The sequence below is a fragment of the Aquila chrysaetos genome, chromosome Z (assembly GCF_900496995.4).
Source record: "Aquila chrysaetos chrysaetos chromosome Z, bAquChr1.4, whole genome shotgun sequence".
Taxonomy (NCBI): Eukaryota; Metazoa; Chordata; class Aves; order Accipitriformes; family Accipitridae; genus Aquila; species Aquila chrysaetos.
The window spans coordinates 20,399,975-20,418,189 of record NC_044030.1 but is presented as its reverse complement, the minus strand read 5'-3'; the positions used below and the strand labels follow the sequence as shown (position 1 = coordinate 20,418,189).

Here is an 18,215-nt window from a genome sequence, read left to right as displayed (position 1 = left end):
AAACATGAACCTAATGCCCATTTATTTTACAGTGTTAGAGTTGGCAGCAAGACCATTTTAAGTCAATGGAATTGCATCAGCACTGAGTGGATATGGGCCTTTTGGCCTCCATGTATTTTTCAGTAAATGAGAGCTTACCCGCAGCTTTCTGCTTTTGGCAAGGTAGGTACATGGCGAACGTTCAAGAAATCAAGAAATATTTTAGGGAGCTCTTCATTTTCTAAGATGACTGTCTGTGAAAAAAAAAAAAAAGAAAAAAAGGCACAATCGAAACCCAAGATTTTTTAGTATTTTAGATATCACGCACTTTTATTCAAGCTACCAAAATATTTCCCACTTGCAACACTTTTCAATTCTTCTCCAATTTTTTTTACACCTCTTTCGGAGTGCTTCATTTCAACAGGAAAACCACATTTCTTAATGAATCACATATAAATACATTCAGCTTATGCTACTACACTCTTTTTCACCTGCCATCACTGGTGCCAAGCTAGCTGCCTCTCAAGCAGAGATGTCTGATTCTGGAACTAAGTTACTGGCACACTCATTTGTGAATAAAATTCTGTTTATTTGAAACATAAAATAAAGCAGCTACAGCTCAGTGCTTTCATGTTCACCTCACAGAAGACTCCTGCCTGGCACATCAGTGGAAAAAGGAAGTCTCCATTTTGTGCAATTTTATTAATGCACGCCTTGGTAAATGCTAACAAGGGAAACTCTTTGCTTGGCTTGACAGGTCAGCTTACAAGGTACTCCTTATATCTGTGCTGTGACTCCTAATGACAAAGCTCCATGCAAAGAGCTACTGGCTAGACCTGCCACATTCTTCCACAGCAATGGTGTAATGGCCTGACTTCATCCTCCTTTGTTTTTCCATTGATGAGATGATTTACAATTTTCAGTAAGTTAATTGCAAGTACACTTAAAAATATGTAGCAAATAAATGAGATGCTTAGGTGTGTTCATCATGAAAGAATGACTTTTAAAGGAAACAATAGATCTCTGACAGTTTCATAGAAGCAGACCAAAAATAATCGTTGATCTTTAATTTTCATGAGGCAAACAAAATAGTTCATAAATTCAACCAATGTCTCACCTGAAAGATTAAGCCCCTACTGTTCATACTGCCATATGTTCTGATAACACCTGTACTTCACATGCCAAGGAAAGCCACAAGCTCTTCCCTAAAGAGCTTTCCTTCATAAAAGCCTGATCTGGAGTGAACATATGCATGGAAGAAACTTCACTAGATTTATAAATAAAATGACTTGTACAAGTAAAGCTATCCATGTTCATCCTGTTCATTTTCACAGCCTATGTTAGAAGAAACATTCGGGAAGTAACTTACTCCTGTGTGTGTATTCTTTTACACTGCAGTATCACTAGGGAGATGCAATGGTATGTAGAGGATAACAGGATCACAAAAAAAATAAGGTTGGAAGAGACATCTAGAGGTCATCTAGATTTTATAGCAGGTTTTATAGCAAATGGTTTGGTTATTTGTGTAATGAAAACCTAGATAGTGTAAAAATTGCATAAGATGTGCATAGACTTAAAGAGAGAAACACATTTGAAAAGAAAGATATTTGAGGACTGGTTCTTTTTTATGTTACATTTGCAAATCTGAATTCAGAGTCTACATTTCTTCAACAGCTGAGGCCATCACTAACAAGTTTGAAAAAAAAGAACTGGGAAAAATGCAGCTTTTGAACTTTTCTGTTCTAGATTTTAACTGATGTAACAAACAGGGAGGTCTGAAATGTTGGCAAGTGTTAAGCCTTTCAGTTCACCTCTATATGAAGATGCTGCATTAAAAAATGCCACTTCATTTGCATTCTGCAAAATCAGCACTCTGCTGCTGCAAAATTTGTCCTGTTCTGCATTCAGGTTATGCACAGAAGGAGGGGTGGAGGTGGATGCATATTCAGAGGGTGCGTGAACTGCATGACAATGCGTATGATTTGCTCAAATAAAACCACCTTACTAATTATATGCAATGAAGAACTACAAAAAGTTGTATAAACATGTTTAAGGGCATCCAATGCTTATATGCAACCTCATACTTACACTTCCTGACAGGTCTTTCCAAAAGTTGAGCTGCCTGTTGAGGCTGCTGAACAGAACAGTGATTGTCAGGGAAGAAGAGAAGGATACATCACTGTATAAAAGGAAAACTCCTGACAGCTCTTACAAACCTATTTGTTTCTACTTCCACTCACTCCAGATTAATATCTCATTCTATTTCTTTTAGGTTTTTTTCATGACATGCATCAAGTCAACCCAACCCCTGCTAACCCTGCCCTGACCAAATCTATTTCACGAAAAGGCGTAAGCAAATACCATCTGGTTTAGTGTGTCAATCTGTATAGTTTGTTAACTGTCAATAACTCTGCTTTGGTGATCAATAAACTTGAAAATGTAGAATTTGCAGAGAAGCAAAGGTAATTTTGCACTGTACTGTATTTTGGATGCTGCTTCTGTTGATTTGCAGTTTTGTCATTTCCAGAATTTTATGAAGCGAGGAATGACTGCATTGAACAAAGGAGGATTTTTTCAACTGATGTAACATAATGTGACATGCATTTTAAGGAATTAAAAAATAAATGAAAGTACAAGTTAATATACTAATAAGGGGACAAATTATCTTCTGGCTTGACTTCGTTGGCTTCGATACAAAAACGGGCCAGCACATAATTCAGATGTTTAATATACATTGTAGAAACCAAAGAAAAAGAGAAAAAAACCTGGGAAAAACAACAACGACAAAAAAAAACCCAGCCACACTGGATTAGGTGTGTCTGTCTAACTGCATTTCCTGCCTCTGGTGGTGGCCCAAAATGGATATCCAGAGGAAAATGTAAGCATTCTCAACTTCCTATTTAAGTTGTTCAAAAAAATACTCTTAAATCAGAAATAAATGTTATCATAATTGGTTTAACTTACCTGGAACAACCCATAACACAACAGATCTTTTACTTCTGAATGAAAACTTGTAAGAAATACATATTTTGCAAACTTGGTGATCTTTAAATAATAGCTGAGCAGAAAAGGAACCAGCAGGTAAAGTCTCTAAACCACTACCTATAATTTGTGATGTAACATGCTCAGACATAGCCTTTGTTCAAGTGAATATATGACGTTGGCTTGTAAACGTGACTACTACCTCTTCTGCTCTGCAGTCAGAAACTTAAAGATCTGTATTTTCAAAGAAATAAAACCTTACAATTAGTTTGTTAGTAATGTGAATTTCTAATACGTCCGAATTCTACCAAGATCATAGCAATGAGTTTCAAATATGGGCCCTGCAGTGCTAAGTAGACTAACTTAAGAAAAAACCCAGCATGTGTATTTCCTTCCTAAGATAAATACCCCCCCCCCCCCCCTCAATAAAACACCTAACACAACCTCTGGCAAGTGATTTGGGAAGTGACTCTAGAAATACATTTTTCAAAGGCATTGATTTCAGCTGAACTAAGAGTATAAGCACCATATTTTCTCAGAAAATCATAAAGGGTGTTTATCTGTTACTGTCACACTTTAATGAACTACTCCGTGCTTCAGGAAAAAACACAAGGGAAAGCCTGATGTTTACATCAGCAGAAATGTCTTTTTCATCAAAAGGGTGCGATTATTATTATGTAACACAAATCACAAAAATCCCAATTTTTCTACCTTATCAGTTTCATAAAATCATGTTCCCTAAGGATGCCATTGATTAGTTGCACATGTTCTTTCAGTGACATCTGAAATACTTAATTGTCGGTTATCTTTTCTCCTTCAGCAAGTAAAATATAGTCACAAAATTGCAAAGGGACTTGTTCTGCCTTAACCTTAGCTAGATGCCATCATGCAGTGGAAAACAGTGCTAAAATATCACAGGATAATGCTCTCCAACAAGGGAGACATATAAACAGCATAATGATTTCCCACGAGTTTCCTTTTTAGAAAATTGTCACTAAAGCCAGGGTAAATGGTGACATATCTTCACAGAGGACACTGCAAAATCGAACACTGGCATTCTAGTTAGGTCCAAACCTACTCATCAGCCAATTATAACAGTAACTGAACATCTTGCTGAAAACCTGAACGAGACCATTTTGCTAACCTTAGGAGATCATGCCACAGGAATGCATCATTTTCACAATTTTTATTATTGTTGTTGTTGTTGTTTTTAATGAAACAAGATTTAGAATTAATTTCTTACAATCATCTATCATACTTTCTCAGGGTTGCTGGAACAGCTGTTGGAGGGGGAGAAATGAGTGGGGACATGAGTTACAAGGTTTTTAAGAGTCCTTACAGACTTTTCCATTCAATCGGATTTAGTTTGAAATGCTGTACTGTTAGGGTGAAAAAGTTCATGACAGTTTTTCCCCTCTTCACAGGGAAAGATGCTTCACAATACCTAATTCACTGGTGCAGCTAAAATGGGGGAGAAGAAAAATCAATACCTACCAGCTACAGTAAGTAGGCTGGAGTGTCAGTCTCCACTGGGACCAACCCCCCCATCTTTTAGAACACTTTAGAGTCTATATTCTTCTATTAACCTGCTTTTCCTGAACTGCGTTACACAGTCCCATGAAATGATAAAAAGGTTACCAAAAGAACACATTAGCTAAAAACCAAGTAGACAAAGGAACCAGACTTCTAAGAGCAAGCTTTCCTTTTTTTAAAGTAATAGCAGATAAAATGTTTTATATTACCCATTGTGAAGAACCATGAAGAAACTCAGTCCCTTCTTCAGTGAGGATGTTGTTACAGGTTATCAACAAGAATTCCTTCTAAATAAGTTGTCACTTAAGTTATCATAGTGAGGACTCTCCACTTTTCATTACTACCAGAAACATTCACTGATGGACAGTTTCGTAAGAACAGGAGGAGGTTATCAAACATGCTTAAAACTCTGTATAAAGATACAAGAAGCACACAAACACACATACAAGGACACAGAAGTGATGTTCTATATGAAGTATGAGCTAGCTAACACTCCCAGGCTGCATATCAAAGGGAAGTCAAAACTATGAGTGCCATCTACACAGTGGAGCTTGAAATGGAACAAGGTATGTGACTGTAGGTATTATATACCAAAATACTTCCAACAGGGATACGTAAGTTACTATCCAGAAGTTAATGTAAAGTCACAAAACTTAAAAAAAAAAAAAAAAAAGAAAAAGCACAGAGGGGAATTGCAGCTCTGAACCTCAAGACTGGAGAATAGTAGAAAAATTCCTGCACCAACTTTCAGATCAATTTGTTATACTTCCAGTGAGCTTAAAACTCACCAGATATTTCCTGAGTGACAAATCCATCTATCGCAGCATTCTCAAGCTACACAGAGGATGAATGAACTAGATGGAAGGGAAGCCCAATAGGTGAAATGACTGCTGGATCATCACTGAAAATATGTATGCAGAAATTCATGACAGTGTCTATAAGCTATTAACATTTTTACTTTAGCCTTACCTAACCTAACTTTAAAGCACTCTACTAATTTTGATTAAAAATACTAACAAGTAAGTTTTAAGGTAGTGAGTACTTTAGTTAGAAAGCTAGTTAATTACACATTTACACTTCCAACTAATATTTAACTACTAAGCGCAGAGCAGATTGACTTGAGGCTAAGTGTACCAATATAACCCATTTGGTGTGAAAAATACAATATTGATTTTTTTTCAGAAAACTGGGAACATAAGGTAGTGGGAGCAAACAGTGAATCTCTCTGCAGCAAAATAGAAGACTAGCCCTTGAAAGATTAGAAACAAAGTGCAACAGATTACAGTTCCTTTGAAAAATAAAAATGAAAGGAAGCAGTCAATATCATTTCCTGAGACACTGCTCAAAGGATTGGAGGTTAAGACAAAGCTGGATGAGAAATGAAGAAATCAACAGAGCAAAAGGAAAAGCAGCAGAAGGGCAGGATGAGTTAATGATATTTAAAAAAGCCAGTAGAGACAAGAAAGGCTTTTAAAACTGAGTAACAGGAAAAGTAGTACAAAGAGTAAGCAGATCCGTTAATGACAAAGACAGACACCAAAAATAAACGTTGATTCTAAAATGGCTGAATTGAAGTGTTTTTTTAAAACTCAATGGACCACTAAGACAACGGACAATTAACAAGTAATTAAGACCATGTCAATAACGCTGCTGACAACAAACAGGTGAAGGAATATCTTAGACAATAATACATACATCAATCAGTAGATCCAGAACTACACATGCTAGGATGGTAAAGAAATTAGGTAGTTATGCTTGGAAAAGTCTTCTCAAGGGTGCAGGGGAAGAAGGTCTGGAAAACAGCAACCGCATTTAGAACTCACAATACAACAATAGATAAAGCAGAGGAGGTTTAAACTTGCAGTAACGTTTTCTGAAAGCTTAAAGAAACTAAATACAAATATGCTGTAGTGAAAAAAACTCCCAACATTCAGGCTGCAAACTACAACACCTGGAAAATCTGGAAACTGGAAGGTTTTTTGGTTTCTTGCACAGTCAGATGCTGCCCTCCTCCTATGCTGATCCTTGTGCACTGAGGAAGTCGGATGGGAAAAAGAAGCAAAAACCCGCAATAGTATCTGATCAGGTAATTAAAGACTATAATAAATACATACTCTACTTTAAGGTGAATAAAGCTGGTACTGAAAATGTCAGTTCTAGATTTTCCAAGTTTGCAAGTGTTTCTTCAGTCATAAGACTGTTCCTCCAAATATCAGGGTTTAGTGCATGTTCCTGTTGTCTTAGTATGCGATAGCCCTTTCTTAGAATCATTTAGGTTGGAAAAGACCCTTTAAGATCATCGAGTCCAACCATTAACCTAACACTGCCAAGTCCCACCACTACACCATGTCCCCAAGCACCACATCTACAAATCTTTTAAACACCTCCAGGGATGGTGACTCCACCACTGCCCTGGGCAGCCTGTTTCAGTGCTTGGCAATCCTTTCGGTGAAGAAATTTTTCATAATATCCAATCTAAACCTCCCCTGGCACAACTTGAGGCTGTGTCCTCTTGTCCTATTGCTTGTTACTTGGGAGAAGAGACCAGCACCCACCTCGCTACAACCCCCTTTCAGGTGGTTGTAGAGAGCGATAAGGTCTCTCCTCAGCCTCCTTTTCTCCAGACTGAACAGCCCCAGCTCCCTCAGCCGCTCCTCATAAGACTTGTGCTCCAGGCCCCTCACCAACTTGGTTGCCCTTCTCTGGACACGCTCCAGCACCTCAGTGTCTTTCCTGTAGTGAGGGGCCCAAAACTGAACACAGCACTCGAGGTGCGGCCTCACCAGTGCCCAGTACAGGGGAACAACCACCTCCCTGCTCCTGCTGGCCACACTATTTCTGATACAGGCTAGGATGCTATTGGCCTTCTTGGCCACCTGGGCACACTGCTGGCTCATATTCAGCCGGCTGTCAACCAGCACCCCCAGGTCTTTCTCTGCCAGGCAGCTTTCCAGCCACTCTTCCCCAAGCCTGCAGCGCTGCATGGGGTTGCTGTGACCCACGTCCAGGACCCGGCACTTGGCCTTGTTGAACCTCGTACAGTTGGCCTTGGCCCATGGATCCAGCCTGTCCAGATCCCTCTGTAGAGCCTTCGTTCCCTCAAGCAGATCAATGCTCCCGCCCAACTTGGTGTCATCTGCACAGTGACTGAGGGTGCACTCGATCCCCTCATCCAGACAGTTGATAAAGTTATTAAACAGAACTGGCCCTAATACTGAGCCCTGGGGAACACCACTTGTGACCGGCCACCAACTGGATTTAACTCCATTCACCACAACTCTCTGGGCCCAGCCATCCAGCCAGTTTTTCACCCAGCTGTCCTGGTTTTGGCTGGGATAGAGATAATTTTCTTTCTAGTAGTTGGCATAGTGTTATGTTTTGGGTTCAGTATGAGAATAACGTTGATAACACACTGATGTTTTCAGTTGTTGCTAAGTAGCATTTATACTAAGTCAAGGATCTTTCAGCTTCTCATGCCCAGCCAGCAAGAAGGCTGGAGGGGCACAAGGAGTTGGGAGGGGACACAGCCAGGACCCAAACTGGCCAAAGGGGTATTCCATACCATGTGACATCATGTCTAGTATATAAACTGGGGGGAGTGGGGATGGGGGGGCTGATCACTGCTCAGGAACAAACGGGGCATCATTTGGTGAGTGTTGAGCAATTCCATTGTGCATCACTTGTTTTGTATATTCCAATCCTTTTATTATTATTATTGTAATTTTATTATTGTTATTATTATCATTATTAGGTTCTTCCTTTCTGTTCTATTAAACTGTTCTTCTCTCAAGCCATGAGTTTTATGTTTTTCCTTCTGATTCTCTCCCCCATCCTACTGGGTCGGGAGGGAAGTGAGTGAGCGGCTGCGTGGTGCTTAGTTGCTGGCTGGGGTTAAACCATGACACCAGTGAAGAGTATGGCCGTCCAAGCCATGAGCAGCCATCATCAAGCCATCAGCATTCATCACTGCCAGATTTAAACTCTGAACCCTCTGCATATACTTTTGGCTTCCCCCCGCCCTTTTTTTTTTGGATCCTCATCAAAGGATGTCTCTAATTGAGGTCATAAAATACACAGAAAAGCATTTGCTTGTTACAGTACAAGTCAGCAGGACCACGCAGTATTCCTCCAAAGGGCCTAAGAGAACCCACTGATGAATTTTCTGAACTAACATTGGTGTATACTGTATTGTTTATGACTGCTTTAGAACTGGAGAACTAAAAAAACTGACAAACATAATTAAAAAAAAAAAAAAAGGTACCATGAGAGAACTGGGGATTTATAAATTAGTATGCCTGTATCAGGGAAGTTGCAACAACTACAATAAGGAGTAGAATTAGTGGGTGCATGGATAAATACGTCTGGATGGAAAAGAATCACAGGGCTGCTATTAAGGCAGACCCTGTTTCAAAACTTACTGCAATCCCTGAAAGGATCAAAAAGCACAGATAAATTTGGCCCTGTTGATAGAGCCTACTTTCATTTCCAAAAGGCTTTTGACAAAGCCCCCCACCAAAGGCTTTATGGCAAACTCAGCAGCCATGATCCTTGCAAAGATAAATAGTTACAAGTCCTGAAAGACAGGTTAGGAGAACACAGCCCAGAGTAAAGCATATCAGAAGAAAATAACAAACGATGGGCTTTAGACTGACCATTAGAGATCAGAGGAGTGAGATGCTGGGGGCTACAATATATCCCTCAAAAGATAAGCTTGCTATTTGGCAACAATTAAAAAACAGCAAAGCAAAAGTTTATTAGAAAATATTAGAAAAGGATTCAAGAAGTCATTAGAAATTATTATTATTATATATTACTATTATAAAAAAGGAGGTGCTTTAGACAGGAGGGTCTTCTTCATGGAACAGGTAGTTGAACCATGGGCCACAGGACATTGCAGATGCTGAAAATTTATATGTGTTTAAGGAGAGACTGAATCTTGATGGAAGAGGGTCATTGAACTGAAAATGCATGGAAATGGAGAGTTTATTCAGAAGAAATTATCAAAGCATGTTCTCTCTGTTCTCCCTCATGTACCTGCTTTTGAGCACTATTAGAGGCAGGCTATTCATCCCAGAGGAACCTCTGGTCTAATCTGCTCCAACAATTATTTTATGCTATGCCAGCTGAGTTACATGGTTAATTGTACTAGTCCGCAGTAGCAGATGGCTCTCCCAGAGAAGGAGGATGGATCATGGCTGGGAGATGGCCAGCTCACTCTCTCCTCCCTCCCTCCCTTTCACTCATCCTTTGTGCCATTCAGGTGGTTGGAAGAGGCTGCTCCCACCTGCCAGTTCTCACCAGCAAATCCCCACAGTGAAAGGTAATTTGTCGGCTTTTGTGCATCCACAGTCCCTCTACCTCCTTCCTCTCCCAGCATTAGCGAGGATGGAAATATGCTAAGGGGACATGTGAGCTCTGTTCTGCCTTGTGGATCCTACGTGAAGGACTGCTGGGGACAGAGGACCGAGCTGGAGGCTGAGCTGGTGGGCAGCCAGCATCCCCATTTCCAGGCAGTGAAGACAAAGGGGTGATGGAGGAACGATAATGCAACACTTCTTTCTTGCTGTCAAGTCTAAGAAGTTTTATTTTAGAAATATACATATTACTTAAAGATTTGCAAAGCCAAATAATACTAGGTCAAACCAAATATAAACCAGAAAAGAGTTAATGGAACACAACAAATACTTTAAGAAAACTTAACACATCACTTGGAACCAAATATTGTTTGCCTTGTTTTACCCATATTGAATGCAAATTATCTGAGAGAAAATACATTTCTGAATGTAAAATAAAAGTGACATGACTGTTATTTCAATTCACTAGAAGTTTTACATAGACAGGCTGTGAGATATATTAAAGTAATTCACATTTCATTAAAAATGCTGCTTGACAGAGAATAAAGTTTTGGCTGCAGAATGGCTGCAGTGTTTGTATTTGCATATTTACTTTCTAGACATTCTAAAATATATAAAAAATAATTTTTCTCCTGATACTGTTTAATTTCAAAGAGAAGTTTGAAACAAATTGTCACCTATTTCTGGACAGAATATATTTACTATTTTTTCCTGCGCTGCTATATTTTCTATCTACGATATTTATTATGCTTGTAAATAGTCCTTTATAAGGAGGAAAGGTATGAGCAAGCCTAAAGAAAAGGCAGGGATTAAAGAACTAAACTGTACTCCATTCTTCAGAGCCAAATGCAACAGAATACTACCTCAGCAGTGAGAGAAACAGAGAAATAACTCTGCAGCGTTACCAACTTTCTCTAGATCCCCCCAAAATCGCACTCTCTGGATAATGTCACAGACTATTCCATTAAGATACAGATGTTGGATTGGATGTTGGATTTTTTCATTGGATAACATGGTTTTGGTCAAATAGCACAGCTTTGAGAGAACCGAAAAAGCCCAGAAAAATACTGAAACGTTTAAGAATAGCCTTGAAACAGCATTTATACTTCTTTTTTGCTTCATAAGAAACATCACAGCTCTAACTCATTTTGGGCGTTTTGCTGGGAACAAGGAAAGAGTCAGGTGGTTGACGAAGTCTGAGGAAGTTAGCTATGAAAACAACTCTTGCTCTCCACAACAATGACAATTTCATGCAAATGTCATATCAAAAATCTAGAAATCATCTGAGGATGATTTCCTCATCTGCATTGTTTCCACAAGGTACTGTAACAAAACTGCTATTCAACTCTACAATAACTTCTTATTTTGTCTCCCTGATATTTTCTTGTCAGAGGTTTTTGGTCAGAGTAAACTCTTGAGAAATGGCTCAACATTCCCTTTGAAACTAATTAGACTAAGCAGCAGGTACCCACTCCAAAATCCAAACAAGAGAATGTAGAAAGCACAGGGAATTCACCACACCTGAGGTTCATGAACTAATTGTGTCATTTTTGCAGAGGTAAAGAAGGGGTAACATAACTGACCAAATATATTTAGATTTATGTGGTGGGGTTATTTTGGGGTTTTGTTTTTTAGTTTTGCGTGTTGGTAGCCCTTTCAGCACAAAATGTGGTGTTGCATAAGTACTCTAGGCTATTTTGCAATGTTGGAAGAATAACTGCAAGGAAATTGGTAAGCTTAATTTTAAAAACTCTGAAGCTTACATAAATTTTAATCAGCTTAACAAGAAAATACATGTTGCATTTGCATGACATTTACTTACCTTTGGCAGCAAAAGCAAGGTAAAAATCTAGTTTGTTTTTTTCCTGAATTATTCATATACTAACAATTTACTCTGATATCCTAATTCTGTAGTTACTGAGGTGGTTGCTTACACAAGGGCAAAGAAGTGCAAAGTAAGTCTTGACCACTAACAAACTCAGAAATGTTAGAGATGGGGGTGCTGAGGAAAACTGGAGTCAGACCTAATAGTACAAAATAGATACCACAGGAATAGAACAATAATATAAATGTATTTGTGAAAGCAACTGGCTTTCTCCTAGAACCACTGTAACAGAGAAAACCCTGTTTAAAAATATGCACTTTTCCAAGTCCCATTAAATTAACCTCTGTTTGTAATAATTCTTATGTTTAAAACATTTCCCTAGCCCCACAGGACAGCAAGACCCAATCAACTTAGAACAATGTGGTAAATGCTGTGCTGACAGCATTAGCCATTGATTCAAAAGCATCTGTTTTCTGAAAAACTCATCAAGGTTTGTTCTCCTGGAAAAACATTCATAAGAAATTTCTATTCTGGATAGAAACCAACAGGTTAAAGTCAAAGATTCAGACGATCTCTTGCCTGCTTATGCTACAGAAGCAGCATAACAAATGGTCAAGATGGAGTGACATCTACCCATATGGATATTAAAAAAAGCTTAGACAGCATTTCATAAATTACACAAGCAAGTTGGAATCAATGTCAGAGAACAGAAGTTTGAACAGATGAAGTAGGACATTTTTTAACAGACACTAATATGCATGTTTAAATTAAATTCTTGATAAATAGCCAGTAACTATGCTGTGAGATTATTTTGTCAGGGGTCATAATTCATGGATTATTTTCATTAAAAAGGATGACAATATAGATGACATGAAGGATAGCAGGGCAGTCATAATGGAGTAAATTATTTTATTTTCCCAAACAACATCAGAGCAGGAAGATGCTCAAGACTGTTCAAAAATCAACAGTAAGCGGTTCCAGCAGTAAGAGTCACTGCAGAAGAGTCAGGTGGGCAAGGAAGACTTTAATGTGTGCTGTCAAAATATTTAACTGGTCCAGTTTTGTCATCAAGAGGCTGAGTTTGTTAATTCTCATACTATCACACTTGTGGATCTTGACAGATGGGTTATTTCTATGTTAAAACAGATTGATTGAGGACGGCACCCCACTTCTCAGTACCACCCACCATACTGCTCTTCCAGAAATAAGACTTCAAATTACCTAAAATGTATTGTCTTAGAACTACCATTCCTATGCTCTATTTACTGAAACCCGCTTCTATCATATATTTACATTTCATGAAAACCTGTCAAATAATTAAAGATCTTCTTCATGCCAAAATTCTGCATCAAATACCCTTTCAAATAAACTTTCAGAGAAAGCTCTCTTTGTTCCTTGCTCCCCCACCCTCACCATTACAGGAGAGATCCAATACTGAATTATTAAATTCTCTACTCATCAGTGAAATAAACTGCGGAATCAAGCCCAGCATATTGCAGTATTATTTTGTCTGGCTAAGGAGTTGAGAGTCTTTACACAAGTAGGAAAAAACATCTATAAATAAAAAATACAGCAGCTAAGAAGTGCAGTGTAGAGTCTGCGATGCTAAATTCTGGATGCTCTTTACAATCTTAAGTACTTGCTTGTGCACGGACTCAATCTGCAGTGGGAATTAATGTTACCAGAAGTGCTAGAACTAGACAAAGTACGTCCCTTTTTCTGCAAGCATACAAACCCTGCTTTTTGTTTGCATAGAGCTACTAACCAAAGTTGCAATGTTTTCCCTGTTTTTTCTTGCAAAAAAACCCAACCCCAAAACAATCCCCAAACCCCACTGTCCTTCCTTTTTCACTCCCACCACCCTGGCAAAAAACCTCACCTCTCTTTCAGAGAAATGAGCATGCCTTGTTACATGCTGCTCTGTAACTATAGGAGCAAATCAATAGCAGCTGAATGCCATCTGCTTCGGGCAGCAGAACAGCACCAAAAGTGTGAGCAATGCATCTTCCCTTATTGAAAGGTTATTTTATGCAAGTAAACAATTCATCGTCTTCTTGCACGCTTGATGCTCATTTACCACTTTTGATCAATAAAATATGCAAAACAACAAAAAAATTGAATCCTAAGAGTAGTTCTGATGCCAGTGTGATAGTTAATCAATATCAGGTCTCTGTTCAGTAAGGCAGGCAGTAGGGTAACTCCTTTATTGTATGAACCCAGGAAAAAGTGTGGAAATGTGTCTTGCTGCCTCTAAAATGCAATAAGAGAGTGAGAAACACAACTTTTATCCTGCAAATTAAAAAAAGGAGAATGAAAATGGAAGTACTATTTTAACTGGGTTTTTTTCCCTCATTATGCGAAAGGTACTTATGTCAGCTTGCCCGATCATTTGTTGCAAAGAATCTGCTGTTATGCTGTTGATAGAGCTGTAGCATCATTAACACAGATACTCGGTTAAATTGTAGCCATTACAAGACATACTTTGGACAGCAACCCACTCTGTTTCCTTCTAAAGCTGCTCTATCTTATTAAGTCTTGGTCTTCAATGTATTTATGTTTCAGGTGAACTCAGTTTTTCTGTTAAAAACAAACTGCTATGGGAATTTCTTTTGCACAGTGTTTCTTTTAGTCAGACCACAAACTGCCTTATTACATTAAGCCTCCTGACAATTGTTTCAAGTAGAATACTTCTCTCCCAACAAAGAAAACGACATCATTTTTACAGATATTGCAGAACAAACCCTCCAATTTAAACAGTTTCCTAAAATAACATAAAATACTTGAAATAACAGTTGCTACTCGCAAAGGCTTTCTAGTGAGACATACATCCTAATATTTAAAAAAAATTAACTACTCTCTCATTTGATCAGCAGTTTTGCAGATTATATCACAAAGATAAAGCCACACATTCAGTTGCACAATGCATGTTCTGATTTGCACTTAATACTGTATTTTCTTCATTGTTCTTTCCTGCTTGTACCTAGAAACACAAGTATTCAGGTAGGCGGCCTTTACTCACTTTTGGTTATTTGAACTGAAGAAAAGCTTAGTACACTTCTGTAAAAGAATATCTTCTGCAGGGCTTCCATTTAAGAGAACTATCAAGTACAAGACTTAAAAAAAAAATAATACTGTTTTTCTCTATATTTGCAATGCAAAGACACTTCCCAATGTAGTGGTCATGGACTTCCAGAACAGATTTATTAAAGTGAAATGAAGCAATACTGAATAAAAAATAATTTCACAATCAGGTTAGAACCAAACACTAACTTGCAGTCCAGCAGCAGCACTTATACACAGGAGAGTCAGAAAATATCTTGTTCGTTGTTCAATTCTCATAATTCTTACAAAACCAAGACAAATGCAAGAACATATCTACAGATCAACTTCTATAGAATTTTTAAGGTAATTACTAGTAATTAACAAAGCACACATTTGCACATATGAAAAAAGTCCTTCTGACCAACCAATGAAACTTGCTAAATTTAAGATAGGTTTGGGTTTATTTAAATCTGTGAATTAGAGGCAGATTTGTAAGCAAGAGTTCAAAATTTTTCTTTTATAACCTTGTAAGACCCCAAACATTTGTAGTTATAACAGGCAGCTGCCCCTTCTACATAACGAAGCTTGGATCAAGCTCCTTCTGCATGCCTTCTTCAAAAATGCTTATTAGTTTCTATGAACTCCAATAGACAGTTTGATCACATTTATAGAAGCCAAAACAATTTTGATCAAATTAATAATACAGAACATAGTAGTGAAAGTGCAGTAGCTTTGAGTCAATGACCCAACTAGCAGCAAGGGTATAATTTAAAGTCAGAAATTTCCAGTGCATGCACCGTTAGCCACAGTGAACCTGTTACTGCTCTAAAGGGAATTGTTTGCCTCTTATTAGATTTTCTACAGCACAGCCATAAGTGATAAATGTACTGCTGTACTCACTGTCAAGTTAATCAATGCTGCCAAAGTTTTGTTGACCTAACAGTAATCCATAAAGTGAGCGGCATTTTCTCTATCCCTATGACATCTCGGTCCTCAGTGGGGATACAAATCTTACAACAGCTTCTTAAAGAAAATGAAAAAAACAAAGCAAAGCAAAGCAGGGGGAAAAAAGATATTTTCAAAATTCTGTCTTTAAATTAGCAGACTGTGAGAATTCCTTGCCTCTCTGACAAATTGTTTTAAAATGAAGGCCACACAATGGATTCAGTTTGATGGTTAAAATACTAGCAAATGGATAACTTCACAGAGGATAAAGCCTTGCCTACTAAAAAGAAGGTAAAAAACAGCTTCAGGAGTCCTCCAAGGAAACAATTGTGAACACGATTTACTTGTGACTATAGATTAGTGCACTGGTTCAAACAGAGCACGGTGCAGCAATTCTGAAGACAGTAATGTGAAAAGAATAATAAAAAATCACCACCAATAAAACTTGTCTGTTGCTGCATCTGGCTGTGATTCACAGTCCGTGAGAGGCATCACCACTGAAAAGAAGAAAAAGTCAGGAAACAATCCCTAGTAGAAAGAGCTGCTCTATAAACAAACTGCTGCCATGCTCTCACAAGCAATTATAGACATATGAAATATGAATTGCCATTGATTTTTCTTCTAGAGGTCACTCTGCTCCATGTTTTACGCACTCTAGGCATTTATTTGGGTGGCAAACTGACAAGTTTTTACAGAATTAACAGAGCAATGTAATCCTTGCTCAATTGCAGGTACTTCATTATGGTTCTGTTCCTTGACACTTGTCCCTCCCAAAACTTACTAGCAAGGGAGTACTTGATAAAGGTGAGGAACAATGCAATTACTTGTGAAAAGAGACCATCCTAACTTGGTCAGTGAATGCTTATTTACTTCTTCTGTGCTGATGGCAGACAAGCAGCATCAGTCAGAGGGCTGCATTTATCACAGCATAGCAATTCTGCAGGTAATGTTCTGATTTGGCTAAAACTCTCCACATTCTTGTTATTGAAAGAGGGATGACTTCTCCAGAAAGGAGAAACAAGATTGCAAGTTAGCCCCCTAACAGAAGTAACACAGCTATCTGGATTTCTGTTAAAAATTATCATAACATTAAAATACTGCAAGAATGCCAAGCTGCTCTCTATAAATCTCATGTTTTTGATTTTATCTTCACACTTAGCAATTGCTTTATGTTCCTTACTCAGCAACTGGAGAACTACTTAATTTTGGCCAGTAAAGTCCACAAATGAGGTTGAAACCGAGAATCGTGAATTCATGAATCATGTATTCTGGCATTTTTAGACAGCAATCTTCTTTACATCTATTATTCATTTTTGGCACAGATATTTGGTCTCTGGGTTTCCCATGCAAGAATAATTTGCAAAAAGGCTGTGTGGCACCCTTCCTTCCCTGTGGTTATTCTGTTCCCTAAGGCTCTGGTTTACCCTACAAGTAAGCCTTGGCATCTGAACCTAAGGTTAAATTGTTTTTTTAAGTCACATTTCTTGGTGCCTCAATGAAAGGAGAGAGCAGTACTATAATACTGTGGTGTGGAGAGCTTAATCAGACTCTAGACTCCATGATAAGCAAATAAAAGAGAGTATGCCATCAGTGCAAGTACGCCTGGAGAAGTGGTACCCTGAAATCAGAGAGGATGTGCATATAGTATAAGGGTTCAGAAAGGCTTTATAGTAGAACTGAAGTCTCCAAAAAACCTTGCATTCTCTGTTGACTGGACACAGAGGTGACCTTCAACACATGATCATCAGAAGACAACACTATGACTGATATGTAGACTGAATAAACCAGTCAAGGGGACAAAATGAAATTTCAGGGAAAAAAAACCAAAAAGAGAAAAGGTGGGAAGATAGGTAGTGACATATGAAGTTGAAAGAATCTGCTATAGATATAAAAATGATAACATGGTGGTTGAGATAACATATAGATACAAAAATGATAACATGCTGGTTATAACTGGTAAATATACTACAGGGAAAATAATTTATATGTCTCCATCCACACATTAACGAGCCTGCCTTCTCAACCTGTCCCGTAACTCAGCATCAATGGTCTGATGGTGGACTTCCCCCTGACTTTCTTGGTGAACATCACCACTTTGTAAAATTGGGCAAAAATAATTGACCATACTAGAGTAATTGGGATTCCTTTTTTTTTTTTTTTTTGGCCACATTCAATTTTTTTTGAGATGCCAAGGCTGGCTGCTAGAACTCTTCACTGAAATGTTGGCTGTACTTTTACATTAATAATACTGTTGCTGAGCATCTGCATCAGTCTACAGTTAACAACAGCCTCCTGCATCATTAGAGCACAAATTCATCACAAAACCCACTAACCTTTATTTCCAATACTACAAAAAGTCCCCAATAACCCCTGGTAACTTACTCTTGTAGTACATGTCTTCATCAGTCCAGCATTTAAAGTTGGCTAACTAATTAAGGTCGCACGATTAAACTTGTCTGAATTTGATTAATTATTAAAAAGTCCACCTGTAAAGCAGGTAAGCACTATTGCATGGCATATAAATACAATGTCGTTATAAAAAAGCAAACTGCTTC

At 38.2% G+C, this 18,215-nt stretch overlaps 1 protein-coding gene across 3 annotated transcripts in view; it reads right to left on the bottom strand.

Annotated features, from left to right (window-relative positions):
- Positions 1–18,215, bottom strand: part of SNX24 (sorting nexin 24) — a 96,935-nt gene that overhangs the window by 7,876 nt on the left and 70,844 nt on the right. For all 3 annotated transcript variants that reach the window (XM_030004212.2, XM_030004210.1, XM_041120910.1), the window contains one exon: positions 139–233. In XM_030004212.2, the coding sequence (XP_029860072.1) occupies positions 139–233 (95 nt within the window). The remainder of the gene's footprint in view (positions 1–138; positions 234–18,215) is intronic.